The sequence below is a fragment of the Stenella coeruleoalba genome (genome assembly GCF_951394435.1).
Source record: "Stenella coeruleoalba genome assembly, chromosome: 7".
Classification (NCBI taxonomy): domain Eukaryota; kingdom Metazoa; phylum Chordata; class Mammalia; order Artiodactyla; family Delphinidae; genus Stenella; species Stenella coeruleoalba.
The window spans coordinates 69,656,350-69,669,825 of record NC_137153.1 but is presented as its reverse complement, the minus strand read 5'-3'; the positions used below and the strand labels follow the sequence as shown (position 1 = coordinate 69,669,825).

Here is a 13,476-nt window from a genome sequence, read left to right as displayed (position 1 = left end):
CTCCTCTTCTTTACCTCTCATCAAAGTCCTATCTCCCTAATGGAAGGAAAAAAGAGCTTCATGTCCTGCCATGGCTCAGTGTGGTCAGTGAAAAGTTCAGATTTGTTCCTTCACTGCACCTAAGTGTGCACAATAGTTTCCCCCTAGAATTCTTTCCGCTACAGCTGTCTGAATCCATACCTTGTGAGAGGTTTTGTCTTCGCTGAAGTCCAAGGTGAAGCAGTTTCATGCTGAGCATTATAGCAGCAGCACTTGAAGCTTCCAAAGTGTTCATTCTTCGGTCAGCACGTCTTCTAGTTTTATAAACCACGCATCTCATCAAAGTCTCTGCAAACCAACTTCTCTGGCAGCACACCTGAGCATAGCAGACCTTCGCTAGGGATCCAAAATTTTTAAATTTTGTTTCAAAACATTTTGGCACAGGATAAGCAGCTGAGCTAGATCCAGCGATAAGCCATATTGATTTTTTAAATTCTTTTTAGTTTTATTTTTGTGTCTTATAAAATGCACACTGTATGAATTTCTGTATGTGTATATGTACACAGACCTCTCTATGCCTGTGTGTATATATATAGTGTATATATATATATACACACACATACACACACATATATATACATCCATATAGGTCTATCTATAGCACTTGGTTTTGTATTTTCTACTATTATTACTGTAGTACATTCACATAATTAAAGCTTTTTCTATATATATTTATTTTATTTTTGGCTGCGTTGGGTCTTCGTTGCTGTGTGCGGGCCCCCTCCAGTTGTGGCCAGCCGGGGCTACTCTTTGTTGCGGTGCGTGGGCTTCTCCTTGCGGTGGCTTCTCTTGTTGCAGAGCACAGGCTCTAGGCGCACGGGCTTCAGCAGTCGCAGCACACAGGCTCAGCAGTTGTGGCTTGTGGGCTCCAGAGCGCAGGCTCAGTAGTTGTGGCACATGGGCTTAGTTGCTCCGTGGCATGTGGGATCTTCCTGGACGAGGGCTCGAACCCGTGTCCCCTGCATTGGCAGGCGGATTCTCAGCCACTGTGCCACGAGGGAAGCCCACATTCACATAATTAAAAGAGAAATGTTAGTGTACTTGGGGAACACATGCATAAAGTGATATTACTCATAGGTGCGCATAATCAAACAACTTTGGAGACCATTTCTGTGAACTTTAGGGATATAAATTTCATAAACTGCATAAAAAAGAGATGTTCTCTTTTACTGTCCAGAGCAATAAAATGAATGACAACTCAAGAATGATGGGAGGCTGTCAGAAGTAAAATGCTACCAATACAATCATAAATGTTCCTGGCAGGGAAGAAAAGGGCAGTCATTGTCACACTGGTGTGGTTGCACAGGGAGTTCTCCCAGGAGGTCAGAGTTTAAAAGAATATTTGATGATAAGGGAAGGGGAGGTCCAATCTAAGGCAGAACAAAGAGGCAGTCCCTTACTGAAAAAATAGTGTGAAAACCCTGACATTAAGGAAGTGCTGAGGTTTGCAGAAAATACCAAGGAAAACAATTTTAAAACAAAAAAAATCTCATGAGATACAATGAGAGTAAGAAAGAGAGCAAGGGAAGAGGAAAGGGAACTAAGGTTTACTGTGGACATACGTGTTAATTACTATACTATGTTTTCCCCTTAATATCTGCAAAATCCTAGTGAGACAATTATTATACATTCTACTTTATAGATGATGATGTAAGGAAACTGGGGTGTTACAGAGATTCATTAACTTGCCCAAGATCACTCAAGTAGCAACCAGTATGGAAAAGAGACTGGACAGAACCGGGCTACATCCAGACTCCAAAACCTAGTCTCTTTCACTACACAAGGGTGCTGGTCTAATAAGATACAGAACTTCCTCCCTTTCTTCCTCCTGCAAAAGCACTGCATGCCCATGGTATCTCCGCATCTTCTTTCAGTTATGCTGGGCTACATTTTTAATCATAGAGGAATCATCAGCATATGACCCCATCATTCCGGTAGTCATTCCACACCACTGCTGAATCTCTGGAATGTATTAAGTGAGGAGGGGCACCATAGAATACGACTCAGGCCCTCTTTTGTGGGAGCTCACATATAGACAAATAACAGCAACATAACAAAGGCGCCATGATGAAAGTGTAGAGGGCTGTAGGAGGGAGCCCTGGGAGTCATGAGGCAGGGGTGTGAACATGGTTTGCTTTGCTTTCTTCTTGCCTATTGGGGGAATGAAGGAAGGGAGGGTAGAAAAATATGACTGATAAGGATGAAACCCAAGATACGTTAGAAAAAAGAAGCGGGAGAAGAAGATGACTTAAATTCACTCACCTAATTACACCCTGAGATACCTTAAAATATAAATATTTGAAAGCAAATGAACGTTATCCTGGTTTGCACAAAGCAGAAAAGGCAAAGTCCAAAACTCCAGGCAGATGCTGGTTACTGCTCCTTAGCACTTTTTAAATAACTAGTCATTAAACAGGTGATGTATAAGGATTTAGGAATAAAGTGGTGACTTCCAGGAAGAACTGGGTATAAGTTAGTATTTCTTACTTTTCCTCCTAGAAGCACTCCCCAAACAAGGAGAATATAAAGATACTGCAGACCACAGACCACATGTTCTGTAAAACTGGGAGAAAGATATATCTGCCATCTCCAACTTAGGTGTAAGGGCTGCAAAAGCACTTGAGATTGATTGTAAGCTGTATGGGAAAAAGTACAGAAGTGCAAAGAGGGGCAAGACAGTCCAGGGCCAGCACATCTCAGAAGGTACTTACACAAATACACTACCTGCAGATACATTTTCTGGAACACAAAAGCTTTATTTCTTGTAACATGATGTGCAGGAATTGGGGTGAGCAAGGCTACTGGGCAGAAATTCTCATGGAACTGGAACATAAAGAATTATATAAAGAATCACAAGAGGAGCCATATTTGCAGGAAGCAGTATGACTCTGTAGCAGCACAGAAGGAGAGAAAGTGTGAGTTGAGAACAACAGCAGGAAGACGGTCACATTTCTCCCCATCATAGGAACTTCTTTCTTGTAAATTGCTGTCCAGAAAAGTCTCACTAATTGGCTGATGAACAACCATAACATTAATACAAAGATGTTGTTAGAAAAAAAGCAGAAAAAGAGTAGAAATTTTACTAACAGCTAAAAAAACACACAATAGATAGATGATGGCACAAATTGAAAAATGTGAGCAAATATTTTGTTACAAATTTTTAAAACTGCAATGAAGCCCTTACCTCCATGAAGGAAGTGATAAGCTTATGAAGGAAGACAATGATGCACAAATAGCGTAACTCAAGGCAGAGGAAGAGAACGATCTCAATGTACTGATATGGAAATGTATTCGAGATGTATTGTTAAGTGAGAAAATTAAGATGTAGCAAACAGGTATAGAATGTTGCCATTTAGGTATAAAAACAGAGGGAAAAGTATTCCTACAAGTACAGTATTTTCTAACTGTATATCCAAAATGAAACTCTAAGAGATACACAAGGAACAGTTAACAGTGGCTTCACGCTGGAGCAGGAGGAGGGGAATGAATGGGGTCTGGCACCGGGATGAAGACTTTTCACTGTAAGCCTTTTTTTTTTGGCGGTACGCAGGCGTCTCACCACTGTGGCCTCTCCCGTTGCGGAGCACAGGCTCCGGACGCGCAGGCTCAGCGGCCGTGGCTCACGGGCCCAGCTGCTCCGCGGCATGTGGGATCTTCCTGGACTGGGGCACGAACCCGTGTCCCCTGCATTGGCAGGCGGACTCTCAACCACTGCGCCACCAGGGAAGCCCACTGTAAGCCTTTTTGTACATTTCTGTTGTGTACAGTGTAACTATATTATGTATTAAAAAATTAAACAGCCATTTAAGAAGATAGAAAGTTATGAAAACTAGAGATACAGCATAGTTTCAAAAAAGAATAGTAATAGCTGTGTCCAATAACTTTCATTTCCCTTTGTGGCAGTGTTATTGGACTGGGCAATGAGGGTGAAACTAGAGGTTAAGCTCATCTGGAATCACATTCAGTAAAGGTTGGTTCACATTTCCTCTGGCCTGGATGGAGGAATGTGGGCTGGATATGAGCACAGGTGGAGGCATTTTGAGCTGCTTCCAGGCCAGATCCAAAGGGTGTAGATTAGGCTATGCAACTTTTAAAAATTTTTTTTGGGGGGGCTTTATTGAGACATAAGTGAGATATAACGTCGTGTAAGTTTAAGGTAAACAACACATTGATTTGATACACTTACATACTCCAAAATGATTCCCACCATAGCATTAGCCAACACCTCCATCATTTCACATAATTACCATTTCTTTTTTTCTTGTGAGAACATTGAAGATCTACTCTCTTAGCAACTTTCAAGTATATAATACAGTATTATTAACTATAACCACCATGCTGTACCTTAAATACCCAGAACTTATTTGTCTTATTTCTAACATAGCTTTATATTAATTGTGGAATAGGCCTCTGAATCAATATCTTATTTATTTTATATTTTAAATTATACAGTACAGTTGACTGCCGCCCCCCTTTTTGCTGTACAGTTCTGTGAATTTGAACACATGTATAGATTTATGTAAACACTGCCACCACAATCAGGATGTTATTATTCCTTTGCAGTCACACTGTCTCCCCACCCATAACCCCTGGCAACCACTGATCTGTCTCCATCACTATAGTTTTGTCTTTTCAAGAAAGTCATACATATGGGATCATACAGTATGTAACATATTAAGACCGGCTTCTTTTGCTCAGGATAATTAGGCTATGCAAATTTTGAAGGAAGGTTTACACCCCGGGCCTCTCTCTGCTTAATACTTTTTAAATAAAAGTTTGCCTATTAAACTTGCAAATGATACAAAATGGTAGGACTCCCTAACATGCTACACAAAAAAAATTTTTTAAGTAAGATAATCCATTGGCTCTAGTAAGGATCTAAAAACAGCATGATAAATGCATAAGTGGAATAAATACAAAAACTTGAATTGAAGCTGACAAAAATCAGCTGCATACTAGAAGGGAGAAATGACTTAAAGGTCATGTAAAAATATACTTTTTGCTTTTAATAATCTAAACACTCAAGTAAAATGGCCCCTAACTTAATTTAAACTTTAAATTAACAGCAGCGTTCACTGTCGATTTGTAGCCAGCACTTGCCAGGACATGTGTGCTGTCCTGTATTTAGTTTTGGAGAACTATTTTATTTTGTTTTTAAACATCTTTATTGGAGTATAATTGCTTTACAATGGTGTTAGTTTCTGCTTTATAACAAAGTGAATCAGCTATACATATACATATATCCCCATATCCCCTCCCTCTTGCGTCTCCCTCCCTCCCACCCTCCCTATTCCACCCCTCTAGGTGGTCACAAAGCACCGAGCTGATCTCCCTGTGCTATGCAGCTGCTTCCCACCAGCTATCTATTTTACATTTGGTAGTGTATATATGGCCATTACACTCTCTCACTTCGTCCCAGCTTACCCTTCCCCTTCCCTGTGTCCTCAAGTCTATTCTCTGCATCTGTGTCTTGATTCCTGTCCTGCCTCTAGGTTCTTCAGAAACTTTTTTTTTTAAGATTCCATATAGATGTGTTAGCATACGGTATTTGTTGTTTTTCTCTTTCTGACTTACTTCACTCTGTATGACAGTCTCTAGGTCCATCCACCTCACTACAAATAACTCAATTTCGTTTCTTTTTATGGCTGAGTAATATTCCATTGTGTATATGTGCCACATATTCTTTATCCATTCATCTGTCGATGGACATTTAGGTTGCTTCCATGTCCTGGCTATTGTAAATAATGCTGCAATGAACACTGTGGTACATGACGCTTTTTCAATTATGGTTTTCTCAGGGTGTATGCCCAGTAGTGGGATTGCTGGGTCGTATGGAAGTTCTATTTTTAGTTTCTTAAGGAACCTCCAAACTGTTCTCCATAGTGGCTGTATCAATTTACATTCCCACCAACAGTGCAAGAGGGTTCCCTTTTCTGGAGAACTATTTTAAAGGGGACATTGAGACCCTGCGTATTTCCAGAGGGAAGGACTTAGAATTTTAAACTATTTCAAAATCACTCTTATAGGAGGGAGGACTTGAGGATGTTAGCCTGAGGACAGGGAGACCAGGAGTATATTCGGTAAGATGCTCCTAATACTTGAACAACTGCCATTTGGAGGTTGGAACAGACCTATTTCTTTTGAATTCAGAAACATAACTAAGATCAATGAGTTGAATCTACAGAAGTATCAATAGATTTGTGATCAACAGCAAGAATAATTTTTTAATAATTAAAGATGTCTAAAGTAGAAGAGAGTAGTCAACAGTCAATGACTATATGGAAAGTCATAACCTTATAAGTAATTAAAGAATTATAAACCAAAACAACCAGATGCAACTTTAAACACTTATTTTGGAGTCTATTGGATTTGCAAAAGCCATAGAGACAGTTATCATCCAGTTTCAGGAGAGACGTGGAGAAAAGAGTTTGCTTATCTGTTGCTGGTATGAGTGGAAATTGGTGCAGTCACTGAGAAAGGTAGGATCTAGTAGACTGTAACATGTACCTACCCTTTGATCCAGCATTTCTATTTTTAGGCATCTCATTTAGAAATATTCATGTCACCGTGCAAGCTCTACGTTCAAGGATACTTAGTGCAGAATTGTTTGCAATGGCCAAAAAAAAAAAAATTGGAAGCAACCTAAATGTCAGTGAATCAGGGATTTTTAAAAAGACATTATGGTATATCCATGTCCTTGGCTGTTCTGCACTTATGAAAAGAACAAAGCAGATCTATCTGTACAGATTCAGGACTTATTACTAAGCGAAAACTTAAGTTGCAGCCTGCTAGTGTAACCTTCCTATAAAACAATAACAACTCTACAGCGATGTTTTTGCTGGTACATGCACCAAAAATGACTTGAAAGGATAAAGACTAAGGGCTCACATCTGGGGGATGGGGTGAGGGTGGGAGCATGGCTGGACTCTAGACACTCTTGTAGTTTTCAACTTACATGTGAACATGTTTGGTTAATGTCATGAAAAAAATAAAGACTTTAGAAGTGGAAGGGTTGATTGGTGAGGTAGTGAGCTCTCTGTCACTGGAGTGTTTAAGCACAGGTCCAAGGAAGGTGGTGGGGGTGGGAGTGCCGGTAGGGAGGGAAGAAAGTTGGATGAGATGACCTCTGAGTACCCGTAATACCCTGAGAGTCCTTGAGCTACTCCTCTATGCCTTTCTCCGCTAATTCACCCAGGAAAAGCTCCAACAAGATGAAAGAAAATAGAGCCTTCTAAAAATGAGGTAAGTCAAAGTATTCACTGCTGAGACCTCGTGAGTCCATTACCAGAGAGAAGCAGCCGGTCCTGCCTCACACACCATGAACCACCCCTGCAGTACTTTCCCCCCTGCAGTACAGATCGATTTCCCAGTACTAAATTTGGGGATGTGTGGCTAGACAGACGGAAGTAAGGCCAGGAAGCTGACGTGGGTTTTAGAGCGCTTGATAATTCAAGTCTTTGGCAAGTGCTCCCATAAGCTGATGGATTTCTTTCTTTCCTTCCTTCCTTCCTTCCTTCCTTCCTTCCTTCCTTCCTTCCTTCCTTCCTTCCTTCCTCCCTCCCTCCCTCCCTCCCTCCCTCCCTCTCCCTCTGCAGTCAGGTGGGGAACACTGCCCTTGACTCATCTTAAGCTTTTCTTCCTGGCCGTGCTCAGTGCAAGGTGGCGTGTGCCCTGCAGGCTTTGAGGCTGAGGGCATCTCAGCAAACTCAGCCAGGCCTCTGTAAAGGCTGCTGTCCATTTCTGGTGCTGGAGTCTCAGGGGCCTGCCAGCTTCCTCTCGCTCCCACCTGTCAGCGCCCAGGAAATAGGCGGGATCCGTCGGTACTCTCCTGCTTACCGTTTATTGGCCACAAACAGCACTCTCCCTGAGAGGGTCTCTCCTTCCTTGGCAAAGAGAGGAGTCTGAAGAAGGCACCGCACCTGATACCAGTGAGTCAGAGGCTCAGTGGGCGCTGTTGACAGCCAAACTGTGACCCTGTGGGGCAAGGCAAGAGTTAAAAGCCAGTTAGGCTCCAGGCCCACATTAATGGATTGAACTGGGGACAAGTGGTTTTCATTGTGTATTAGCTCATGGAACACTTTTAAGATGCGAATAGCTCAATTTATTGAGCAGTTACTATGTGCTGGGTACAGTGCCAAGAGCATTATGTAATTAGCCCATTAAATCCTACAACAACCCTACGGAGTCAGGCCAGGCTTCAAACCCAGGCACTTGGTCACTCTATCAATCTGTATGGCTATGTCAAAGTTCATTAGAAGCCTGATAACAGCGGAGTTAAATTGGGAATTGATTTGTTGGAAAAGTCTGGCAGGGTGAGAAGTCTGGAGTGTAGCCTCTTACTGTCTCATGCCCACCTGCTCAGGGGTCCTGATGGGGTTTCTGGAAGCAAGAAAAACTACGGGGGCAGATGGCCTCTACTGCCCTTCAAGCCCGGACATTGTGTGTGTGCGTGTGTGTGTGTGTGTGGACATTGTGTGTGTGTGTGTGTGTCTGTGTGTGTGTGCGTGTGTGTGTTCAAGTTGATGTTTTTCATTTCATATGAAGAAGTGGGGACACCCTGCTGGTGCTTTGAATGCTAGGGTCACCTGTCCTGCGATTAGGCAGTGGTCATGGGCTTGCAGGTAGTAAGGTGCACACTGAACACGGGGAAAATTGCTAGAGAGGACATTTTGCCTTGAAGATTTTCGGGGGGTAATTTTACATAATTTAACTGCTAAGTAATATAAACCACCTTTATATCAAAATATATATTCAGCTGTATTACGGAGTAGAATGCAAGTGTTCTACAGCTTTTTAAGACAAAGCATTTAACTTCAAAGAGATTTCCCCCTTGAAGCAGGCGGCTTCACGCTTATCTCCCTTACGCTTGCAGAACAAATTCGTTTACTTGGGATGTTAGTGGGGGGAGAGTCTGAGAAATAGATGCACAGATTCCTTGAACACACATGCTGTGTGGAATAGGAATGACTCGTACATTGTTTCCTTTCTCTCTGATTGTCAGCCCACACAAGGCTTCCAGGGATCCCGGCCTCCCCTGAGTCCCCCAAGCCCCCTGAGCTGTATCACAGACCCAAAGACACGTCTTTCTCAGTAGATGCTATGGAGAGCCTGGATGTTTTTATAAGAAGTGGAGGAGAGTGTACTGTCAGTTTTCCTTCTGCCTGGTCGCGTGGCCCAGATCAACCCTCACTGCTAGCTGGGACACGTGGAGAAGCCTGGGAAGAGAGCAGGGGTGTCAGGAGGAGAGCAGAGACTTGGAGTTCATAGGAGCAGCGCAGCCCTTAAAAGCACACCCAACACTGACAGTCAACTAGTAGGTGGTCTCTCCCCTACAACTTGCAAACCTTTCCAGTAGGGGAGAGAGGAGTGCACAGAGGGGGAAGTTACCTAATGCCGCCTGCCTGATCATTGAAAAAGGATTCTAGACCGTGAAATGGAAACCTGTGAACCAACATGGGGGAAAGTATGATTTGAGATATGACTCAGATACAAGAGGTTCTATAACTAGGTGTGATGGAAACAATGCCAGGGGCTGGCCTCCCCCATGCCCCCATCTATTGTGGAAAAGAACAGGCTGGTTGATAAAGCACAGGCCCTCTTCTGACTCCTCCAAAGCCCAACACAACTGGCCTAAGAGTATTTTAGCCAGAATTGATATGGCAACTACGGAAAACTGTCTTATTTTCATTTCACTCTAAAATCTAAAAGTAACATTAACATCAGTGTTTATTTTCTGGAAATGTGGAGAAACAAATATTACGGCTGTTGAGCTTAGTTTTTTAAAACCTTTAAAGTTATGGGGACAAATAGCAGAGGATGGCAGGGGAGAGAGTAGGTAAGGAAGGGGTATGATACCTACAGAGAGCCAACAAAGGCCACGTCGAACCAGAATGCCAGGCCGTGGATGAGGCCAGACTGTGCAATCTGAAACACAAACGGAATTTCTACTCTGCAAGGAAATAAAAAGAAAGAAAGAAAGAAAAAAAGAAACACTTGGAATTATTGTTGTTGTTGTTGACAGACATAATGGATACACTTGTGAGATCAGTGGGAACATTCACAGAACATTTTCTTTTTCTCTTAAGCGCTCTTGCTTTGGCAGCAAGATTCCCTTAGTGGGTGATTAATGCTTGGGTGATGCTGCACATTTGAGAATGCTGCTTCTTGATGAAACTCTGCAAGGACCAGCCCACTGTGCTGCAGTGACCCAGAACTCCACAGGGCGAGTGCAGCATCCGGAGCCGGGTTGGACCACTGAACAGGAGGATGACTCAGGACATAGCTGACAACCGTCCTTCCAGAAGCCAAAACATGGGCTGTGGCAGCTGCCCTATGCAGCTGTTCAGAAGGGAAAGGCTGCTCAGGCCCCTAAAAGATGAAATGGACCACAAGGGGGGAACATCAATCTCAGAAGGTCACTGTCATAGTTCATTTATTTTTCAGGGAGGCAATTTAACTTCCCACCAGGCTACAGCAAGAGTCATGCAGAAGTGGCCATCGCTGATGCCAAATGCAGAGTAAGTTGGAAGAGAAAGAATGTTGGAAAAGATACAACGAAATCTACAAGCTGGACCTGTTTTAGCTGCGGAACTTTGGTAAGTCACTTAATTCTCTGAGCCTCAGTTTCCTCTTTTGTTGAAGAGTGGCAAAATCTCTCTTCTACTTCCCTTTCACGGTTCTTGTGTGTGTCAAGTGGGAAAAAATGTATATGAGAGTGCTTTGTAAATTTCAAAGTATTCCACAATTAAAAGATGATATTATTGGTCCACTGCTGGGGCTGTACTGCTCCAGGGAGACACATTTTAGTGAATGTGCTAGAGATTTTCAAAGGAAAATGTTATTTTTAAGATTGTTTGCATTTATGGTGCCTCCAAAGGCCTAACTTCTTCTACCCTGCAGTAGTCAAGAGCATTTCTAGAGTTTTCCATTATACTTGTCACATTGAATTTGTTTGTTAATGCACTGTAATTATTTCCTCCCACTTTTGGAATTCCCCTAAACAGACCATGAGCTCCTCAACGAGAGACTTAAGAAATTACTTAATGTATCTGTGCAAGCACCAGTACAGTACCCAGCACAAAGTAGAATCTTAACAAACATTTGCTGAATCAATGCAACAAATGAATGAATGACATCTCTGAAACGCCAACAAAGACATAATTTTCAAAAAATTCCCTGACTCAGGAGGCAGCTCAGAGCAGCAAATAAAGCCAATGGAAGTCAATTTTGTCTTGACCTGTGGCAGTAATCAGACTTGTTCCCAAATGCCACTTCTCTTGCTCTGAGCACACAGCAGTATTGCATTCATCCACCCTCTTGTGCTTAGGTACTGCCACGTCATTTGCTTTGACCAATTAAATGTGAACAAAAGTGAGCTGTGTCATTTCTGGGCAGAAGCTTTTATTGTCAGTACATGCTTTGCCATGCTCTTTCTTCTTCCTCAGTAATCAGCCTTGTTACAGACAGAGGCTGCTGCACCAGCCTGATTGCTGGGGTTGGCGATGCTGCATGGAGCTAAAGCTGGTGCACATGAATAAAACAGTGTAGGGGAGAAAGGCCCCTGTGTTATCATAAGTCACCGAAGTTTGGTTTTGTTACTGCAGCACGCTCTAGCCAATCCTGACTGACAGAGCATCCTTTGTCCATCATGATCTCAAGATAGGTGATGGTTTGAGTTAGCCAGCTGTACCTTCTGAAGTCTGACTCTTGCTTCCTCGGTAGTCCAGGCAAATTATAACCTAGCTGGGTCTTACATTTCTTACCCAGAAAAAAATACAAATATCAATCTTCTCAGGCAGAAAAGGGTAAAATACTAATGAAAGGTCATCCGAAGGGGATTCATATCACCACCTGAGAAATGAGTCTTCATTTCAGAGTTTCTTCAAGTGGAAAAAAGAGGGCAAAAACTAACACTTACTGAGGGCCCTCTTTGAAAATGAGCCAGTGCGTGTAAAATTCTTAGCATGTTACCTACTATGTAGTAAGCACTCAACAAGGTGTAGCTCCTCTTCTGGTCATTATTGTGGTACTGGCCTGGGTAAGTGGTTAAAAAGCCCAGACTCTGGCCTTCTGAAAGGTTCAATACTCCCTCTAACACACATATTAATTCTGTGCATTTTACATAATTCTGTGTATGCAACTTACTGTTCCACTCTGCTTCATTGCTGTCATTGGTGAAGTGGGGACAAAAACAGTACCATCTGCATAGGGTTGCTGTGAGGATCTAATGAGTCATTATGTGTAAAGGGCTCAGAACAGTGTCTGGCTATGTTAGCATTAGCTACTACTATTTAATTTTTCCCATTCAATTCCTAAAGCAATCCTATGAAGGAGGCATCATTTCCCTCATTTTGCAATAAATGAAACTAGTAATTGATGGACCATGCCTGTGTGTGACTCACACCTGAAATCTCTTCCCTGTGTGAGCTGTGGAACTCTGCCCTGAAGTTTGGGGGATGGGGGGGGGGGTAGAGGAGATTTTAAAAATCAAGAGCAACATTGGTTGGTACCAACCTGTGGAGATCTGCCTCTTCTGCATCCATAAAGTTTACTGTGTACTTGACTGTCCGAGCCATCAAAATCCTAATGTCAAATGTGTCCTTGGGGAAAAAAACCAAAGATACCTTTCTATCAGAATAAACTGAACTCAAACAAGATTGCAGTCTAGCTTTCCTCCTGAAATTTTAAGTCAACAAGAGTTAGAATTTAGAGGGCATGAGCTTAATGAGTATGATATTAATAATACAAGCTCACAATTATTTCGTAAGTGCTTTATTTAGTAAGTGCTTTACTAGGTTATATCATTTAAACCTCACCAACGACTCTGGAGCAGGCATTTGGTGGTTTTTGGACCATCCAGAATTTACCTCCTCTCTACACTACGAGAAGTTCCATAGGAATTCAGTCTACCATCAGCTCCAGGTGTGGCCTATGACGTCAGATTGGCCAAGGAAGAGCATTACTTTTCCCCTGAAGACAGGAATTGGCTCACAGATGGACGCAGGACCCAAGGTAGGACAAGCAGGCTCTATCTAAACTAATTCTGGGGGTTTTGCCAAAGTTATTAGGAAAAGGCAGGCTCTCCTGTGGGACTCAGAGTTGTAAGAATCTGAAGCTGTAGCTTCTGCTGCCATCTTGCTACCATGAGGAGAGATCCTGTCTAGGAACAGAGTAAAACCAGAGGAAATGGAGATAAGTGATGAGAATAGAAAAACCAGACCATTGTGACATTGTCTGAACTCCTGCAACAGGTCCCTGAAGCAAGCTCTGTCTCCAGGCTTTGCAATATTTGAGGACCAATAATTTCATTTTAGTTTAAGCCAGTTTGAGTTGGGTTTCCTTCCACTTAAAACTGAAAGAGTTTCAGATAATGCAAACTTAAGTTGCCCAAGGTTACACAGCTAGATGGGACCACAACTGAAACCCAAATCTGTCTGA

At 42.5% G+C, this 13,476-nt stretch overlaps 1 protein-coding gene across 2 annotated transcripts in view; it reads right to left on the bottom strand.

Annotated features, from left to right (window-relative positions):
- LOC307189514 (histone-arginine methyltransferase CARM1-like) overlaps nucleotides 1-13,476 on the bottom strand; it is a 288,148-nt gene that overhangs the window by 14,701 nt on the left and 259,971 nt on the right. For both annotated transcript variants that reach the window (XM_079927678.1, XM_079927677.1), the window contains exons 9-11: nucleotides 12,553-12,638; nucleotides 9,899-9,988; nucleotides 7,876-8,013 (exon numbers count right to left, since the gene is read on the bottom strand). In XM_079927678.1, coding sequence (XP_079783804.1) covers nucleotides 7,876-8,013; nucleotides 9,899-9,988; nucleotides 12,553-12,638 — 314 coding nt within the window. The remainder of the gene's footprint in view (nucleotides 1-7,875; nucleotides 8,014-9,898; nucleotides 9,989-12,552; nucleotides 12,639-13,476) is intronic.